General features: G+C 51.9%; 5 protein-coding genes across 5 annotated transcripts; 1 reads left to right on the forward strand and 4 right to left on the reverse strand.

The window, feature by feature from the left end:
- Positions 1 to 58: 58 nt before the first annotated feature.
- Positions 59 to 672, forward strand: BO66DRAFT_466920 (high-affinity Cu transporter CTR3; the record flags this gene model as incomplete). The annotated part of the gene is made up of 2 exons (XM_025652522.1): positions 59 to 516; positions 636 to 672. The coding sequence occupies 2 exons, from the start codon at positions 59 to 61 to the stop codon at positions 670 to 672; spliced, it is 495 nt and encodes a 164-aa protein (XP_025508991.1).
- A 1152-nt stretch (positions 673 to 1824) lies between these two features.
- Positions 1825 to 3440, reverse strand: cyp4 (peptidyl-prolyl cis-trans isomerase). The gene is made up of 4 exons (XM_025645078.1): positions 2873 to 3440; positions 2434 to 2603; positions 2250 to 2356; positions 1825 to 2193 (listed from the first exon to the last, which is right to left on the reverse strand). Exons 1-4 carry the CDS (start codon positions 3066 to 3068, stop codon positions 2007 to 2009), a joined length of 660 nt encoding a protein of 219 aa, XP_025508992.1. The 5' UTR covers positions 3069 to 3440; the 3' UTR covers positions 1825 to 2006.
- A 693-nt stretch (positions 3441 to 4133) lies between these two features.
- On the reverse strand, positions 4134 to 7342 carry BO66DRAFT_1567 (putative cell polarity protein). Its single transcript, XM_025642185.1, has 3 exons — positions 5879 to 7342; positions 4717 to 5826; positions 4134 to 4659 (listed from the first exon to the last, which is right to left on the reverse strand). The coding sequence occupies exons 1-3, from the start codon at positions 7145 to 7147 to the stop codon at positions 4258 to 4260; spliced, it is 2781 nt and encodes a 926-aa protein (XP_025508993.1). The 5' UTR covers positions 7148 to 7342; the 3' UTR covers positions 4134 to 4257.
- A 3239-nt stretch (positions 7343 to 10581) lies between these two features.
- Positions 10582 to 11622, reverse strand: BO66DRAFT_396821 (metallophosphatase domain-containing protein; the record flags this gene model as incomplete). The annotated part of the gene is made up of 1 exon (XM_025648565.1): positions 10582 to 11622. The coding sequence occupies one exon, from the start codon at positions 11620 to 11622 to the stop codon at positions 10582 to 10584; it is 1041 nt and encodes a 346-aa protein (XP_025508994.1).
- A 1589-nt stretch (positions 11623 to 13211) lies between these two features.
- Positions 13212 to 16747, reverse strand: hmg1 (HMG-CoA reductase; the record flags this gene model as incomplete). Its single annotated transcript, XM_025643323.1, has 4 exons — positions 13212 to 13551; positions 13601 to 15921; positions 15977 to 16342; positions 16406 to 16747. The coding sequence occupies 4 exons, from the start codon at positions 16745 to 16747 to the stop codon at positions 13212 to 13214; spliced, it is 3369 nt and encodes a 1122-aa protein (XP_025508995.1).
- Positions 16748 to 19508: the final 2761 nt, after the last annotated feature.

Here is a 19508-nt window from a genome sequence, read left to right on the forward strand (position 1 = left end):
CACTAAGAACCAAAAAACAGGCTTCCTCTCCAAAACCTGGCACATAACCACCAAAAGCATGTTCGCCGGCACCTGCCTCGGCACCATTTGCCTAGTGGTGTGTCTGGAGTTCCTGCGTCGCGTCGCGCGAGAGTACGATGCTTTCCTCATCCGGCGGGCCCGTCTGCGGTATCAGTTTCTGGCGAATCTTGATCTCCCCTCCGAGGGCGAGATGCACACAGCGCCGCCGTCGGCTTCGGCTTCGACTTCGACTTCTCGGTGTAAGGATGCTGCTGCTGCCACAGTAGGAACAGCAGCAGCTACTCCAGCGGGCGCAGCACCACCACCCTACCGCCCAACCCTACCCGAGCAACTCGTCCGAGCAACCCTGCACATGCTGCAGTTCGCCGTGGCGTACTTCGTGATGTTGCTGGCGATGTACTTCAACGGGTATATCATCATCTGTATCATCGTGGGGGCGTTTTTGGGGGCGTTGGTGTTTTCGTGGGAGGTGATGGGGTCTGGGGATGGGGTGGGGTATGTTTCTTCGTCATATCCTTCTCTCGTTCTTTGCTTGTGGTGCTCGGGTCTCTGATTGGAAGGGGGAAAGGGGAAAGGGGAAAGAAGGCTTTGGCTGACTTGATAATCTGTCCCAGGAACGATGCTACGGCCGTGACGAAGTGCTGTGGTTAGAAGATACCGGGCATCAGTTGTTGCGGGGTGGGTCTCGGTGTACTGGAGATGATCGGGGTTGAGACGGTCTGCGATGCAGATACATTAACTTACCCGCATTCAACACTACGAGGTCAAGAGAGACGAGAATGAGGTGTTACCCAGGACCAAGGAACGGAGGAGGAGCTGGATTCAGTATTGCTGGGTCCGGAAATAGCCTGCCATAATTACTACTACTACTACTACTACTACTACTACTATCACATCCACAGCATAGATCTCCACTACCGTCAATCCATGTACACCGTCGAGTAGAGTAAGTAGTAGGATAACAAAGACAACAGAATAACCCGATTGTCTAGTACCCTACACCACTACACTACAATTAGAGCCCAAACCGTCCCCGTCAAAGACAGCATAGAACCCCCTCAAGGCAGGTAACCAAGTTAAGGTACATTGTGCAAGCAATTGTGCTCAAACAAACGACCCCCAACCCAACCCTACAACCTCCATCCAAGCCCCATAAAAAGAATCCGATACAATCTAAAAGCCATTCAGAACCAACTAACCAACAAACTAAACCAAACCCTAAGTACACTCACAACTTCTACCGCCAGACATCGCACCCTACAGGATAGATCTAACTGCATCCAACACCTCTACAACTCAACGACTGAAAGACACTAGAGCTACCGCTGAACACCACATCAACCGAAATGCTATAGCACAGGACATACTAATCTTCTGGAAAGCAAGGCCAAAAATGCAGCCGGCCTTGCAGATACACATGCAGATACACCTGCAGTTGCAGTTGCAGGGTCACTCAAAATGTCATGTTCATGCTGTGTTCAATTGTCGGAACCAGACGGCAATGGCGCCTCCGGCCGGGAACGTACTCACTAAGTCAAAAAATTACCCCGCTATCCCAAGCGGGGTCAACTCGGATCTTACTCTAACTTGAAAGTTTGCCACTCGACCGAAATGTCCAGGTTGGTACGCCCTTCTCTCTCAACCCGCGGTTCTGACTTCATTATGGCGTAACGCAAGGATTCGATTTCTACTGCTCAATGACTGCAATGACGATTCGCATTGGGACTGCATTCTAGTATGTTTTTTGCACGCAGCAAATAGTCGAGTCGTTGTCTTACAACTACGAGCATTGACAACCAAGAGGGAACATATGCAGAGTTCAATATGGACACTCTAGATTACAGCGTACCAGATAGGAAAAGTGGGAAGCAAGTAGATGAGAGAGAAAAAAAAGAAAGAAAGAGTCCTATTGGTCCACCTTGCTCATTCTTCTTTTCCCCACTCCGTATCACATATTTTTGGCTCGTTAAATGGCTAAAAATTGCTTACAACTCACCGCTGTTGATGATCGTGGGCTTGACGGCGGAGCGGACAGCACCAGAGCTGCTGCCGATGGCCTCGAGCTCCTTGACGACCTGCATGGACTCGGCGTCAGCAACCTCGCCGAAGACGACGTGCTTGCCATCGAGCCAAGAGGTGACAACGGTGGTGATGAAGAACTGGGAGCCGTTGCTATTGATTTGGAGGTTAGCGGATGCTGCTCCCTCTGTTGCAACAAAAGAACTTACGTGTGGGGACCAGCGTTGGCCATGGAGAGGAGACCGGGGCGGTTGTGCTTGTAGATGAAGTTCTCATCGGCGAACTTCTCGCCGTAGATGGAGCGACCACCAGTACCCTGGATGATGAATGAGTTAGTCGGCTTGCTTGTTGCTCCTCAACCAGGGCCAGTTGAAGAACCAGTGAGACACTTACGTTGTGGCGGGTGAAGTCACCACCCTGGAGCATGAACTGGGGGATGATACGGTGGAAGGTAGAGCCCTTGTAGCCCTCACCCTTGGGACGCGTGCAGAGCTCACGGAAGTTGCGAGCGGTCTTGGGGACGTCCTTCTCGTAGAGGTTGAAGTTGATGCGGCCAACCTTGGCTGGGGAGTCGGAGAGAAGAAAAATCATGTCAGTCAAGAGATTCCTTTGCCATTGGAAGACTCTATTCAGAGAAAGAGGGGAGAGGTGAAGCATGTCCTAGCCTCCTCTCACCCCGTCATCGAATCCCAAAGAGGGGTAAGAAAAGGCTGCTCCTCTGCCTCTGCCTCTCCCTCCCTCTCTCTCTCCAGGCAACAGCAGCAGGAGCTGGAGCTGGAGCTGGAGAGGCAAAAATCGGAAAAAAAAAACGAGAATCAAAATCAAAACTTACGGGCGCTGGAGCCCACAGGGGCGTACTCGACTTCGAAGAAGGCCTTGGTGTTTCCAGACATGGCTGCGGATGTTTGATGGAAAGAACGAAGAGAGAGGAAAGAAGGGGAGTTGCAAACGGGGATGGAGAAGAGGGGACGAGAAGCGAAGGACGAGCAAGGTGGGGTTATTGTTGACCTCAGGCTTCGGGAGAACATTGTTGCTGGAGGGGCAGTCCGCACTAGACCGATTCAGGATCAGCTCGATGCACACTGGAAGGCTTGGTCCACCCACAGCCACCAGCTGTGCAATCTTCCCGCTTGGTCATTCGTGGAGCCTCAGGCTGCCAACCCAGGCTAACAGGGAGAGCTGGTCAGCAGCCCCCCAACCGCCGCTGTCGGACCTCTTCCATCCACTTCCATGGAGAGACGCGCGCGCCTCATCATCGAGTTCCATCCGCTGAGCAGCACTCACGACCGATTGGGATCGGGCAGAACAGGGGATGGAGTTGCACTTACAGGATATCGAGCTTACGAGATGATTAAAGATGGTGCAATGGCTGCTGGTGTGGAGAGGAAAGGGAAATCAAGCTCAAGGGGAAGATATCGGACCGGCGAAGAAAATATTCCAGCCAGCTCCCCAAAAGAGTATGGCCTCGGATTAAGTAATACCACCTCAGCTCAGCTCAGCTCAACTCAGGCCGGCCGGGTTCCAGCCACCCAACATTCTCGCCTCTCGCCCCGGAATCCCTCGGGAGACACAGCAGCCACGTGATCAGCCCCCTCGACTACAGTTTACACTACAGCAGTACTGACTTGTGATACCATCGTTATTGACAAGATATCTGCAATATTCTGGACAAGATTATGCAAATCTAGAAAAACATAATTCAAACAGAAGATTTGAAAGACTGACCGCTGCATCAACAACTGATCAGCCGTTCCTGTGCATATCAAATCACAGGTAGACCACAACAGGGCCATAGAAGATTAAAGAAAAGGTCACATCGCTAATAGAGGAAAGTGTACATGGAACGATGATAAGAAGAACAGCGAAAAAGGGGTAGGGTCCGAAGGGCAAGAGGTCTCCCACCCAACACCGAGAACGAAAGTAAAAGAAGTCATAAAAGCTCCTCCAGGTATCAACGTCTCATTCCGCATGGTTACTCATTGTCATGCACAATATATGCAGAAAGATACCGCCATGGTCAGCAGTTAAAGGATCATCATCGCTTGCGTGATGGCAAACAGACGATCAAGAAAAGTCGGGAAAATATGTAGGAGAAGTGAAGAAATAAGGTACAACATGCCTTGCCATAGACATGAATATAAAGTGGCGGGTAGAAAACATGGAACATTGAACAACAGCGATATTCGAAGTCATGCCGAGCTCATTGGATCGGCCGTATTACCGGAAGTCATCTTCCTCGTCGTCCAGTCCATGAGGGTCTAGCTGATGAACAAGCTCTTTGGTCTCCCGAGCGATCTCAAAGGCAATGGGCGGAAGTTTGTTGGTGATGGCGCGGAGCTCGGCGAAATCAAAGACCCCCTCACCCTCGGCGGCGGTGCCTGTCAGCCGGTCCCGGTGCTGTTCCAAGGTCTGGATGATGGACCCGGCACGTTGACGCAGAGTGGAACTGACTTCAGGACCACTGATGTAGTGCTGCGTGGAGGAGTTTACCTGGGACACCACGGAAGAAATGGCAGAGATATGGGTGCTAATGGTGTTGAGGCCTTGTTCAGAGCGAATGCTAGCAACAAGAGCCTGGATCGACTGAACGAGTCCGTCCGTTTGATCCTCGAGGTAGTACTATATTCCAAGTTAGAATCCGCTTACAGGGGCGCCAAAAAGAGTGGATGCACCCACTTTGAGTTCATGGAGCTCGTGGTCCACAGACTTCACGGGATACATTGTATGCATTCCTGCATTCATACCGGGCGAGGCAACTTCGTGCTCAGCAGGAGCGCTCATGGCACTGTAAACGGAATCGTTGCGGCTGAGCCGACCCTGGCTGGGCGCCACACTGAAATAGTCGGGGGACTTCATCTGGGCGACTTGCGCTTCGTCGTTCTCGTCATCGTTCAATTCGTCTGCCGGAGTAGGCCGAATCTTCACGATGCGGATCAGCCCAATAACTGCAGATGACAAATGCGAAGCTGCAGCATCCAGGAGAGAAAGCGGGGAGAGTCCACCGGAGCTGGCGAAATTCTTGGTCGCAGTAATCATGTTGTTTGCAGTGGCAGATACTTTGCGGGTGGCCTTGGCACTCAGCGCGGAGAGCTCCTCGTTGCTCTCTTTGCGCAACTCCACATCGTGAAGGACGTGGCGCACGGCAACAACAACCGCTTTGATCTGCTGCATGACCAGCTGAGGGTCATCCTCCCGCGCTATGCGCAGCAGTTCGTCGATGGAAATCTGGAATTTGGTCACATGCACATCCATGACGAGGCCCGTCTTCTGGATAAATTCGTTGTCCTTCACGATGCTCGCGGCATCTGCGCGCAATTCCGACATGCCGATGGATGAGGTGCGCTGTCGAAGTTGAGTCTTCGCTTTGGCGTACCGTGCCTTCCATTGTTTTACCTCCTCTTCCAGTCGATGGACCTCCGTCGTAAGCCGCTCTTCCTGCTCCCACTTGGTATGGCTCTGTTCCGATAAGGCCCTCATCTCCACGAGGAACCCTGCTGCCTCCCGCCTGACTTCTTCGGTCACCCTTTGTTGCTCTTGCAGCTCCGTCTGCAAGCTTTGGTGCTTGATTTCAAGGTTACTGAATTTGGCCTGCAACTCAGCATCACCCGTGCTCTGCCGCGAAACCTGATCGATCTGACTGCGCAATTCCATCTCAATATCCTGCTGTTCAGTCCGGACCTTCTCGAGTTCTTGCTGAAGGGAGTGGTTCAGGTCTTCGGCCTGCGTTATTTTGCTCTCCAGGTCCGACTTGATGTCCTCCCACTCTTGGCGTTCTGCGACACTGATCTGTTCCACCTGGTTAGCTAGAGTGCATTTTGACCGCGGCGAGCCAACATACCTGTGATTTGTCTTGTTCTTCCTGATATCTTGAAAGCTCCTCGTCTTTCGTTTTGACCAACTCTTCCAGCATGCCCAATTTGCTCTGGTCTTCCTCGTAATTTGAAAGCTCCTGATCCCTCAATTTGAGCAGCTCCTCTAACTTTGTCACCTTCTCTTGGAGGAAAGACACCTGCGACTGGGTCTCGGCCAGCATTTTGCGGTCACCATCTCCTAAAGTTGTCCCGGTCCCTCTCCTACTGTTGAGAACCACATCCAGGGCAAACGCATCGCTGCGCGCATCGTAGTCGTCTTCCGTACCCGCCGCGTCGTCATCATCCTCCACCATGGTACTTTTATTGGGAACAATTGTGTTGCTCTGGAACGACTTCGCCGTGGGGCCATCTCCGTTCATGCTAGGCGGTGGGCCTCCTAAGGAACCCTGGCGTGGGGGGTAACGCATCGGACTCGGAGGCGGCATCGCTCCCGGCGGATACCGTGGGGGTCCCCGGTTCTGTGAATTGCGGCCCCCGGGGCCCGGCGGAGGAAACCCATTAGGCGGAAAGCCGGTGGGAGTGGGAGGAGGGCGTCCGCGAAAGCTCGGGGCGGGACTGACGGCGCGACTGGTATCTCGGGCTGGGAACTGCGGAAACCGACGCTCGAGTTCCGTGTACACATCCGTCGCAAGATCTCTGAACCGTTGGTGTTGTAGCGAAGCCAGCTTCTTCCGTGCCTGATTGCGCTTCTCGTGGAACTCCTTTCGCGGGGTGAGGAACGGGGGGATATCGGGACGAGGGGGCCGGGACGGCGATGGCATTGCCTGCTGTCGTCGGAGTAGTTCATCGTAGACGTCCGTACTGAGCTCGTGGAACTGGGTGGGCGAGAGTCGCAACAGCTTGTCGCGAGCTTTGTTCGATTTGCTATTTAGGCGATCTTCCCGATACGGGCCTTGGAGAAACCGGCGCAGAGCGACGTAGTGTTGGCCCAGGACTTCCTCCAGCCGCTTCTGCCGCTTGGTGCGGTCGGGCAAGGTCCCATCGCTCGATCGCGCGGCCACGGAGCTCGGCGGAGACGGGTTGCCAGCATCGCTCAGCGGGCCCGAGGAGCCATTTGGGATCCCCTCCACCGTCGACGAGCCACTGGGGACGCCTGATGTTGGCGGTGTCGCGAGATTGCTGCGTGTCGAAAAAGTCGGGGAAAAGGGCGGGTCGGTTTTATTGTATTGGTTGATCCCGGACCAGTCACTCCCATCCACAGAGACAGGTGACATGGTCCCTGAGTAACCGTTCATAGGTCAAAGTGATTTTGGTCACTGAGCGGCTCGAGAAGACCGGGGGTGCAACTATGCATGCGAGGATGTGCGACGGGCGGAACTGCGGCACCCGGGCCATCGACCAGGCTCGATGGAGGGTTTGGCAGAGGAGTGGAGTTGTAAGATGAGATCGCTTGTTGTAAATGTCGGCCAGACTCAAAAGAAAGAGCTTGACGCAAAGGCCAGTTCTGTGACTCTGGAGGGGGTGGTAAGAAGAAGAGTTCAGCAGCGACAATAGGAGACACAGTAAAGGCGAGCCGGTACGGGGGGAAGTAGTTTCTCGGCCAAGTCGGCACGGGCACCAATAATAGAGAAGAGACGACCAGCAAAGATGAAGTAAACAATGAGAACAGGAAAGGTCGGATTAGGATCAGATTAAAGCCGGGCAAATTAAGCCACCGGGGAAAAAGTCGCAGCCACCAGGAGGAACCTTGGAAAACAGCCTCAAGGAGAAATAGTCCATGGGTGGAGGAGGAGGAGGAGGAAGAAGAGTGGTAAGAGTGAAATTAGCAGTGTTGAGCCACCGAAAGAAAGAAAGTGGACTGAACTGTGGACTGAACTTAGTCTAGCCGGAAGATTAATGACTGCGGCAAAGCAAAAGAAGCACCAGCCCAGCCGCAGGTGTTTTTACGAATACGGAGGATACTCAATAGGTACGGAGTACGGAGTAAGGTACCACAAAAAGGGGTATCGTATGGTTCAGTCCGTTCAGTCCACAATGTCTGCCTAGTAAGTTAGTTCTTGAGCTGTGCACTCTTACCGGTACTTCAGTAGCAGTCCGATCTCAGTTCCGACCACTCCAACGTTGTGGCAGGCACAGACTCTTTTCCTTTCTCTCTCTTTCTCAATCCCTCCTTTGCTAGTTGAGCAGTCAGAAATGATGCGGAGTAGCTGCTCGACTGTCTCAGATTGACCCCAGATAGACCAGATAGACCAGATAGACACCCGCCAGACTGATAAGAGCCCCGATCGTCCATTTACTACTGGTCCTCCTCTCTCTATAAGTGTGGTGCAGTACAGTCTGAGTACTGTACTTCGAACGCGGCGTCAACACTCCAGTCACATCCTCCTCGACTAAAAATAAATGCTTCATCATCCCAGCTAATGCAGGTACGAAACTACGAATACACCGTAGTGCGTCCATCCAGACTCCAGGGATTCATGATTTCCTTCTTACCATGAAATACCAATATACGATACGATGACTGGACCGACACATTGAACTCCACTCCTCCGCCCGGAACTGATCGATCGGTTCCAAACTGACGCACACCGTGTGGCGGTGGCTGCTGGTGCTGCTGGTGCTGCTGGTGCTGCTGCTCCCAGCACCTGCCGAACAGCCACTGCATAATTCAAGGCACACACCCATCCAGTAGGTAACTTATACATTCACCCACCCATCAACCCCTTAGACTCTACGAAAACAAAACAAGCATTTCCTGCCCCCTTCTCCCTCCCCATCAATGCCAAAACCCACCCTCTTGAGGCTGGTATCCCTCTCCCTCCAGGGATGACCAGTGACAAGCCCAGTGTCGATAAAATGGAAAAAAAAAAAAAAAAAAAACTGGCCAGCCCCCAACATGCGCTTCACTCCAAGCCCCCAAGGGGGGGGAGAAAGGACAAGCACCACTTTTGCAACCGGCTCTCCACCCGCCCATCCATCCATCTGGTCGAGACTTTTCGCTGCTAAGTTAGTTCAGGAGGTAACTTAGTTACGACTAACTTTCGTTGTTGGCCGCTGCCGAGATTGCGAGTCCCGCGCACGTTCGAATTCGTTTGGGGTCCAGAACCCAGAACCCAGAGCCCAGAGCCCAATGCCCCTTCAGAGCTTGGATCGGCTTATCCTAGGCCTGTGTTTTTTTTTTCCTGTCTGTCTTCTTTGTGGTCGTATGGGTAAGGATAGCAAAACCTGTTCATGCGACGAAGAAAAAGAAGAAAAAGAAGACAGTGGATTTAAGTCCACCTTATAGTCAGTAAGTTTGAGCTATTGCTTGGGATCTTGGATTGCGATTGGTGTACTGTTTCTGAGTTATTATTGCTCACTAAGGTAAGTAAGTAAGTACCTACCTAGGCTTGAAGGTTAGCCTACGGTACTTAATTTTGTCTCTTTCTACCCCCCCCCCCCCCTAAGCTTAGGGCGTAGGCAGCATCTCAGGGGGCGGCCGCCAATTCGTAGCGTGGAGACACACCACAGTCTATGTAACTATAACCGGTGGGCACAGAAGGCTAGAAGGTTCTTCTACCTTACCTTCAACTACCTTCCGTGCAGTTTCATTGACTTCAACAGGTACTCCGTAGCACTGCAAACGGTAGGCAGCAAGAACGCATACTCCATCTCGTCGGACTCGATATCCATTCTCCTTGATTTATCCCAAGACGGTCTCCATCGGTCTTCGGCAGTCGGCTGCCGACTCGGGAGCCATGGGCGCTTTCCGGACGGCAAACAAACGTCAACCCGGTTTTCAGGCCCAAACCACGAGACCACCAACTATGTCCCAGCAACTTACTTTTCGGTATAAATGGACATTATGGATAGAGGAGGAACCCCGAAGCTGGGGAATCAACTCCAAAGTATAAGTCGGCAGTTGACCAACGCTGTCCGGAGCAAATGGCTCCTCAGAAGACTGGCTGGTCATTGTTCAACGTCTTGGACGTAGATGTGGTAAACTACACAATAATACGTTCAGCCGCCAATTTTAAAGCAGCTCCTTTCCATATCTCATCTTGCGTAAGTCTTGACATAACTTTGTTTTAGTTATGTTTGAATCGTGGGATAGTCCCCCAATATAGGCGACGGGAGTGTATGTTTTTCTTTCCACACTCTTGTCGAATTGTGGCACGATATGATTAAGGATGATCTATGAGTTCTGCAGAACATCTTGACTTGAACCCCATAGCAGCTTATTCTTGGTAGAAGAATCGTACTCTATAAATTGATTTGTGGAGTCAATGTTGTACGAAGTATGCTGGTCGTGAGGAAATCCTATACTCAAAGATGGATCTTTCATATGGGGATGGAACACCCCTGCACGCAGCTCGCATGCGAGCGATATCCGCTTGTTGATTCCATCCATATATCATGTATTGTGTACATGTAGCCCACAAAACAGGGTAAACAGCCATGTTTCCCACCCTCGACGACAAATGATGAAGATGAAAACAAAAGGCTCCGGCCCTCGCTCACAAGGACGTGGTCCAGATCATCTCAAGTGGCCATGGAAAAGGCCCTTGCTGTGGTTTGACAAGGGATTCTGGGGAGGAGGGGGGGAGGGACGAGACGAATGCCGAGGTGTCTTTTCAAAGTCTGCCATATTGAGCACAGTACACTACAGTCCAGTACTCAAGCCAGGTCCAGTTACTGTCTCTTCCAGTTCCGGTCTCGTTCCTTTCCTCCTCGGACGCCTTCGCTGTCCTCAACCATGCGGCACCGCACGCGGCAGCTCAAGATCCACCCTCCAAAGCGGATGCACCGGAACCTCAGCGCTGCAACCCTGCACCGCGGCATTCACGAACAGCGTCTGCTCCCTAGGTCTCAACGGGACTGGGTCCTCCGAGCAGTGGCTCGTTGCCATGACCGCTGGGGCCGCCTCCTCCTGCTTCCCCGGCTCCACCAGCCGGGCAAGCTTACTGACGACGGTCGATCGGCCGTAGTCGATGGCCGTGAAATGCGATGGCTCGTTCTGAGTGCCCATCCCATCAAGATCCTGATCTCGAAGATTAGTGCGGATGTCTCGCCAGTGCGCGAGCATGGCCCCCCACCCTTCGTGGATATGTCCAAAGCAATGCATCCGGGGTCTGGCGTGGGCGATGGCCTTGAACAGATCGGGGCAGCCGGCTCGTCGTCCGCGTGAATGCGTACCGCTAGTAGTATAATCCATGATGCCTCGCGGTGGGCCGTGAGTGACGACCACATCGATCTGATTGCTGCGGCCGTCGAACTGGAAATCATGACCGGTGTCCGGGTGGTACTGGAAGCCCCAGTCGCCACCGAGCGAGGGGGTGTACGAGCTGGCGTAGACGGTGAGCCGCGCGCCGTTGGCCAGGGTGAAGACGTCGATGCCTTCGTCTAGCAGGACAATCCCGCTGCGTTGCTGGAGGTCGTCGGTGAAGAGCTTGGTTCGGACTTCTTCATAGTCCCCGTAGACTTGCCGCACGAGGCGGCGGTCGTCTTCGCTGTGGTCGAGACCGCTGGCTTTGACCTTCTGTTGAAAGGTCGGGGTGTCCAGGGTGAAGTCGTGGTTGCCGGGGATGACCAGCTTGAGGGGGGCGTCCAGTTTCTGGAGGTGCTGGATCGTGGTGCGGAACTCAGTCAGATAGGAGCTGTCGGTCAGGTCGCCGCAGTGGATCACTACGTCGGCGTGGTGCTGGGAACACTCTCCGGGGAGCTCGTGGCCGTGGGTGTCGGAGAGGATGAGGAAGCGGGTTTTGATATCGGATGGGATGGAGGTTTCCATGTTGGGTGTGAAGGATAGTTCTAGAACTTGATGATTTCAGAATAGTTCTAGAGGCGATAGGAGGAAAAGGATGAAGAATGAGGAATGAAGACGAAGAATGAAGAAAAATTGAAGAGGATGTGGAAGAAGATCTGGAGTCACAAAAGTAAGTATGCCCTAATCATGTTGCAATGCACGGATCTGTATGCCAACGCTACACCACAATTGCGTACTACGGTAGATGTGTGGCCAATCAAACATGCTGATCCATATGATATATCTAACAATAACGTATACAATACTTCTATAAGAATATTCTATAAGTATAATCTGTACAAAGGAGAGAAAGTCCCCGCCGTCCTTCTATCTCGAGCTCTTATTCCCCAGCAATCGAAGAAGCCCAGCGAACTCACTGGAGTATATTATGAGCGAGGCTGGGGAGGGTCCGGGGCAGACTCGATCAGTCGATAAGAGTGCGCGTGTTGAAATCTCATACAATGATATATGACATTCTCATATAACGTTGTTGTCTCTAGCAAACTAACAGCTACGCTACAGAACCGCGAGGTTGTTTGTGATGGACGGTTGTAGACGCCTTCCTAAAGCACTGTCCTGTCCACTGCTCTTTCCTCCGTATTGCGTTTGGCTGCACTGTTCCTGTTCCTGTATACAGAGACACTGTAACTGCATCGAATCCTAGCTGCTCCTACCTCGAGAGCAGTCTGCCATTTCCCGCTCAAGCAAGCTACCCCAGGAAGCGGTCAGCAGGATACGAACCATTGTGGAGGGGAAAACAGAGAACAATGTAAAAGGCTGCTTTATGTCTTTGTGTACTGCTGGAAATCAGGTCACATGGTCCTATACATGTTGTTCGGGGCATGCGAGAAAATAGCTAAGTCGAGGATATCGAAAGTAGGATTGAGGTAAGTTTGTAGACTTCTCGTAGAGCCCAGATTCGGAAGCCTCACAAAGTGCCCGGCCGGTGTCCATCCCACACGAATGCGTTGTATCTAGTACAGCGGCAGTGGCAAGTCAGCCGAAGAAACTACTACTAGCGCGCGCCTCTACTCATCCTTTACTTTAACATGTGCGACTTAGGGCTATGAGCATGCTGGCAATGAAATCTGACGATAACAAATTTCATCACATGCATTGAACCTCCCCAGTCATGTACGTAGGAAAAAAAACAGGTGACATTCCATCATCATATTGTAACTACAGTCAGGTAGCTGTATAGGTTGTGCAATACAGGCGAATGAACTCATCATTCGCTTTTCTTCTTCTCCGTCTATCAACAGCCCTGTCTTCACAACCAGGTAAACTCCTCCCCTCAATTAGAAAAAACCGACATGAAATGTGCAGAATGCCCGGATAAACTACCAGTGCGTATGCAGGAAGTAAATGTACAGTCGTAGAATAAGCCCGTCGGCGGAAGGGGGAAATGGCCAGAACTATCCCAATTTAATCATGGGCCGAATAGCCAGAACGGTGTCGTATGCAGAAGAAGACGGGCGAGCAGGTGTCTCTGAGGAGCGCGGGAGAAAAGATTCTGCTCAGTGGCAGGAGGATTGGGGGACATGCATTCATAAGGCAACCGAGCGCATCGGACTTCACTTCGACGAGGTCATAGTGAGGCCTCGGGTAGCACCAACGGCGGCAGAAACAGGAGTGGCCGAGCGGGTCGGGGCAGCGCTACGGTTGTGCGCCATGTGCGCCCGGACAAGGTGGCCGGCAGCCAGGGCAGAGCACAAGCTCAGCTCACCAGCAAGCACAGCCGCGCCGACAATACGCGCCAGCTGGCGGGCGTTGTCGCCGGGGTTGGTCGGGTGGGAGCCACGCACGCCGAGGAGATCCAGCATGGCGGACTGTCCCTCGAGGATTGTGCCACCACCAATAGTTCCGACTTCGATGGAAGGCATCGACACAGCGATCTGAAGGTTGCCGTTGAGACTACAGTAGATTAGCATAATGTAGTAAGCCTTTGAGGGTGTCTACTCACTTTCTCATGGTAGTGATACAGCTGCTGCTTTCCACGTTCTGGGCGGGATCTTGACCGGTAGCAAGGAAAATCGCAGTAACGATATTGGATGCGTGGGCGTTGAAGCCGCCAATACTACCAGCCATGGCACTTCCGATCAAGTTCTTGCTGGTGTTCAGCTCAACGAGGGCATTGACATCACTCTTCAACACACTCCGGACAACATCGCCAGGAATGATAGCCTCGGCCACGATCGATTTGCCACGGCCGTCAATCCAGTTGATAGCAGCCGCCTTCTTGTCCGTACAGAAGTTACCCGAAACAGAGATCGTAGCCATATCATCAAAGCCACACTCAGTAGCCATGACATTGAGTGCCTTTTCGACACCCTTCGAGATCATGTTCATACCCATGGCATCACCTGTCGTTGTCTTGAATCGGATGTATAGATAAGTACCAGCGAGGGCAGTCTTCATGTGCTGCAGTCTGGCGAAGCGGCTAGTGGAGTTGAAAGCTGTAGTCATAACGCGCTGGCCCTCCTCTGAATCCAACCAAACCTTGGCGGCTGCGGCTCGTGCAAGGGTAGGGAAACCGACACAAGGACCACGGGTCATACCGTCACCAGTCAGTACAGTCACTGCACCACCACCAGCGTTGATAGCCTTAGCACCTCTACTGGTACTAGCCACCAAGACACCTTCGGTGGTCGCCATAGGAATGAAATAGTTTTGACCATCAATGAGCATAGGACCAGCAACACCAAGGGGCAAAGGCAGATAACCGATGACGTTCTCGCAACAAGCTCCATGAACCAGAGTGTAATTGTAATCCTTGTAGGGGAGCTTGGAAGCCTCCAAGGAGCCACTGAACTCAGAGGTGGTAGCAGTCCTGGCCACGACAGATCGACGGATCTTCACTGCGCGAGTGAAAGCGTCACGGCGGCTCATAAGATCTTCATTTTCCATGGTCTTCTCCAAAGCGTAACCGGGGATCTTGCCCTTCAAGGAGAGGTCCACGAGCTCCTCATCCGATAGGAAGGCAGCTCTCTTCTCCTTCAGGAAAAGCTCACATTCTTCAGCGCTCCTCGTGGGACCATCCTGGTTGTTCAGGTCGATCTTGGGGTATACCTTGGGCTTCGGGGCTTCCATCTTGGGTGCAGCTTCGGGCTCCTTGATGCTCCATCTGGCCGCGTTGAAGAGATAGCCATTCAGAATGATACTCAAAGTCAGGGCAGCGATAATCCACTTGCTGATAACCGGGTCCTCAATGCTCTTCAGAAGACTTTCGATCATACGCCCACCAACAGCATCGAGGAACTGATCGGTGTACTCAATCTCAAATCCTGCGCTCTCTCCAAGCGCAGCATAGTGGACAGAGGGATACTCCAATTTGTACCTGATGGGAGGGATAACTGTCACGACAGTCTCCTGCATCTGGCTCTTGGCGGCGACGTAGATGGAGTCAAGACCATTCTCAGCGACCTTGAAAGGGTCAATGGGGGTAGGAGCCAAAACATTGGAAACGCGCGACAGAAGGGGGATGCTAGCGGAATCCCGGAAAGGAATAGCCGTCAAATTCACCACATTGATCAAGATGAAACCGCCAACCATCAGAATCTTGAAGAGACGGACGTTGCTGGACTTGAACTTCTTGCCAAAGATGCTGGTCTCGCTGTTGCCATTGTACTCCGATCCAGCTCTCGGCCAGTCATTGTTGGAAGCCACGTTCTCGGCAACACGCTGAGTAATCCCATCTTCCTCGAGAGCCTTGCGGAGCGCAACATGGCGTCTAATACGGGTGATTTCGAGTTTGATGCAGAGAATCGTAGTGTAGAAGGTGAACAACAGGAGGCAGTCGAAAAACAGGATCCAAGCAGCAAGGAAGCAGAACTGCCTTAGGCCACCCTGGACACCAGAAGCTGCACCAGCAGCAAGAATGGCAATCTCAATGCAATAATCGCGAACAATTTCGAAACCCTGCTCTTTGATAGCAGTCTGGATAGAGTCCTGGATGGATCTGGGGTTGTTGCCAGCCCGGGCGCCTTGCTTCCTATCCACGGAAGCGCTCAGGACAGCTCGAGTGAGGATGATCGACTTCTCAAATCCAATGGTCACCACCAGGAATGGAAGGCCCTCAGACAGCAGAAGCATGTTGATAGGGACTCCAAGCTTTGTGGTTACCAAAAGTCCGAACAAGAAGGCAAAAGCACCAGAGAAAAGAACGGTGGTAGCCAGCCAGAAGTTCGATCCCAGACGGCGCATGGAGAAGAAAAGGGAAACAAAGCTGAGGTGCATAGAAAGGTATCCCAAGGTCATAATGACGATGTCAATGGTCTCAGCGTGCTACAGAAAATTAGCAAACAAGTCATTAGGCTGGTTGCATTTTGTGGGAAAATACCTTGATCAGATCAACGAATGAGTTCCATGCGTCTGCGAACCACAGCTTGAGGGCTCCAGTCGAGCCATAAGCCGGGCCACGAGCTGCCCTCATAATCCATTTCTTCTGCTCTCCTTCTCCCGCGCCAGCTGAAGGTTCGGGGATCTCTTGCACGGCCTTCAGGAAATCGGAGACCTGCTCGAAAGGAAGAGTGAACACGAGAGACGAGTCATGGGAGAAAGGCGAGAACAGGTTGGGCGTATGGGGAACCCGCTGGGCAGATGTATTCGCAGGAATGGGGACCTCGTCGACTAGAGGGGCAGTCGACACTGACTTGGATACCGAGTCGGGGAAGATAAAGGTAGCAAGTGCCATGTGCTGAGCGGACTATCGGATCGAAAGGATCAGTGCATGAACAAACACAGATAGATCGATCAAGCAGATGCTCACCTCAGAGTCTTGGATGGTGGGGGCATCCTCAACTTGCCACTTCCACGAGGTACTCTCTCCCAGGCGCAAATTCCTACTGCCTCTGAGAAGAGTGTCCACATCGACCTGGCCGGGTACATTGCGCGGGTTCTTGAACGAGTCGAAAAGGCTTCCCTCCAGCAGACCAACATAGGTGGTGCTGGCCAGAAGGGCAATTACAACGATGGTGTGAATCGGGTGAAGGCAGGCACGGCGGGAGATAAACTGTAGACCGCTGGTGACTTGACGCTTGAGCCATCCGGGCTCAGCATCGCGATCTTCCTCTGTCGTACGCGACTTGCGAGGAATCAACGTCGAAGCCATGATTGCTTATGGAAGTTGGACAATTGAGTCCAAAGGAGCGGTGTGGACCGGGTGTTAAAGGAGAAGTTAGTCGAGTCGGGAGGGCGATGGTCCACGCGTTGAGATTCCGCCAAAGAGTGCCCCCGAATGTATCGCACTAATTCACGCGAACGATGATCTAAATTTTTAGATCTGAACGAGCACCTCCCCAAAAGTCAATGGCATGGGATTGAGGAGCGAGAGTGGTCGTTGCTTATCGGGTCTAAAAACAAAGAAAAGAGGAATGCGATGAGCTTTGCGATCGGTGGAGGGCAAGTAAGGGCGGACGAGGGGGTCGGAGTGGCTTTACCTGACAGCAAAACGTCCAAAGTCCAACCTCTGCGTTGGGCTGAAATCAAGATCCCAAGCAATTGGATTCTTGAGGTTTATTTTCTTACCCCTTCTGGGACTTCCTGACTCAATCACGGGCCCCTGAAAGAAGCAAGGGTGGAAGTATTCCCACTAGGCAGCCACAGAGGCGGTGGGATTAAGTAAATCCGCGAGTTTCGCCGCTGAACCAAGCCACAGGTTCGGCCAACAAAGACAGCCAATCGATGGCACTGCGGGAATACGGACCGCAGCAGTGCCAAGGTGGCTCAAAAGTACACTGGTCGCGTTGGGATACAACCGACAATTCACTTATCGGGCTACTACCACAAGATCAATGGATCTAGTAGTAGGTGATATAGTGAATATAGAAGGTGTAGAAAGAGAGGAAGAAGAAGGATGAAAGGAAAATGAGCGGAGAGAAGTAAGAAGTGAGGAAGGGGAGAGAGAGCGGAGGGGAGGGGGGGCAACCCAGAATAAAGAAGAATTGGGAACAATAGCGACTACCGGGACAAGTTCCAATGGAGATAACCTAATCGGGATTAGTACAAATTGATAGTGGTTTTTCGGTTTCCCTTTTTCCACTTTTTCTTTTTTTTTCTCCCTTTTTTTTCTTCTTTTCCTTTACGAGATTAACTTACTCCGTACTTAACTTACTTCTAGTTTAGTCTGTGGTGGTCACATACTCCGCTTATCGGGAGGAAGCCGCAACAATTAATCCCAACGTGGAGGATGCACAAATGATGCCAGCTGCAAGTCTGCAAAGTAGGATTGGTTAGTGTTGTTCTGAGATCAGCATTCTACAGATTCTGCAGTCGCTTGCAGACTAACCTTGCATGTTCAATGTTGGATGGTGTATCTGCAGTGTGCATGTACAGTACATAATACATGGATAGTATGTGAGTGTGAGCGAGCCTTTGCCCAATCTCACCGAAGGAACAGAAGGCTTCCAAACCTTAGTGATCAGAAAACAGTCTAATAAGCAAACTAAGATACGGAGCACTGTACAGTAACCTACCCTACTCCGTACTTACAGCCACTTTTTTTTTTCCTTCAAGAGAACCCGAGCCCGAAGGAAAGGGTATCCATGTGGCCCAGCTCCCGTTGAGTTATACGGTTATAGACCGTCATTGGATCTCTGCTCAACCCTAAGAGCCACTTCTCTAATGGTCGGCAGATCAGACAAGGCATTCATGATTCAGCACTCGTAAGGTAGTAAGACGGCGGTTCTCTCGTGAAATCCAAACACTTCAGCCAAACAGCGACATGCGGGCCAAATAGCGACCCGCATGTCAGGCCAACCTCTTTTCTAGATTTCGGCTTCCTGCGCTCTGCCGCAGCTGGTCAAGCCGTCGGAATGTAAGAGATTGGGGAGAGCTTTTTGGGTGTCCGAGTGAAGCTGAACACCTCCAAGCACATTGGTATCACAAACGTCATCAGAGAAATACGGATTGTGGTACTGGTTGGTGATACCTACTAACCATGGACCACATTTGGTCTGATCATGATGACTTCAAGAAAGTCCAGCAGCAAAGCACCCTGGCCACTACCACTGCCACCGCCATCACCACCAGATCATCTCTCTGATTGTCCATGCCAGCAGCGTACAGCACCGCATGCACTCATTCTCCCGATCCTGTTGGCTGAAATGGTGGCAAGGGCAATCCTGGTTCCAGCAGAGAGCAATCACACACAATCCAGTCTAGTCTAGTCATAATATTATTATTCAATGCGTTAGGTAATTTCCAAGCTCCCTCCCCCCTCCATCCCCATTCCGCCCTTTGGTGGTTAATTGGCATCCCGCTTTCGAAAGCCGTAGGAGACCAAAACCCCTCCATCTGATAAAAAATTCCAAGACTGCATCCGTAGCCCGATATTCCCTCAGTCTGCCGGGGTGGGGATCGAATGGTGGAAACCGGGACCGTCGGTGGCCACTGAAGGGCTGCGATTCATCGGAGATAACACAGCCTACCCACCCTTTTTCATCTAATCAATCTCTTCATCTCTTCTGGCGAAGAAGGGAGGAAGGGATCCCCATCTGTCTCACATACGGTTACTTTGGGTTTAGGCCTGACCTAAATTTCTCTGTGCGCTTCGGTGAAATCGTGGCAGACAGACAGAAAAAAAAAGTCCTGTCAAAAACGTTGTTGTATGCTGACCGTCAGAACGTCTTGCTAACCCGAGCAAGGTTGATCCCCCCCCAGGCAACAGAGAAAAAATAAGAAGAAAACAAAAACTCCCCGGTAGATAGTCCGGAAATCGGCAGGGAAAAAAACCAGTTCAGCTGCGGGTCTGGCACTCATGACACGTAACGAGCTTGGACCCGGATGAGATCACAGAACAAGTCGCTACGTACTTGGGTATTTTCTCAGGGCAGTATGGTAATTTAAGCTGTTGATCTAATGTCATGACATGA

The sequence above is a fragment of the Aspergillus aculeatinus genome, assembly GCF_003184765.1.
Source record: "Aspergillus aculeatinus CBS 121060 unplaced genomic scaffold BO66scaffold_1, whole genome shotgun sequence".
In the NCBI taxonomy this organism is placed as follows: domain Eukaryota; kingdom Fungi; phylum Ascomycota; class Eurotiomycetes; order Eurotiales; family Aspergillaceae; genus Aspergillus; species Aspergillus aculeatinus.

Bases quoted from the DNA above. Each gene is read 5' to 3' on its own strand.
- cyp4 (XM_025645078.1), bottom strand. From the start codon at position 3,068: ATGTTCTCCCGAAGCCTGAGGTCAACAATAACCCCACCTTGCTCGTCC. The intron at 2,604-2,872 runs GTAAGTTTTGAT...CCGACTCCCCAG, and splicing joins CCCTGTGGGCTCCAGCGCCC to CCAAGGTTGGCCGCATCAAC. The intron at 2,357-2,433 runs GTAAGTGTCTCA...TTCATCATCCAG, and splicing joins GTGACTTCACCCGCCACAAC to GGTACTGGTGGTCGCTCCAT.
- BO66DRAFT_1567 (XM_025642185.1), bottom strand. From the start codon at position 7,147: ATGAACGGTTACTCAGGGACCATGTCACCTGTCTCTGTGGATGGGAGT. The intron at 5,827-5,878 runs GTATGTTGGCTC...CAGGTGGAACAG, and splicing joins AAGAACAAGACAAATCACAG to ATCAGTGTCGCAGAACGCCA. The intron at 4,660-4,716 runs GTGGGTGCATCC...CTTGGAATATAG, and splicing joins ACGAGCTCCATGAACTCAAA to TACTACCTCGAGGATCAAAC.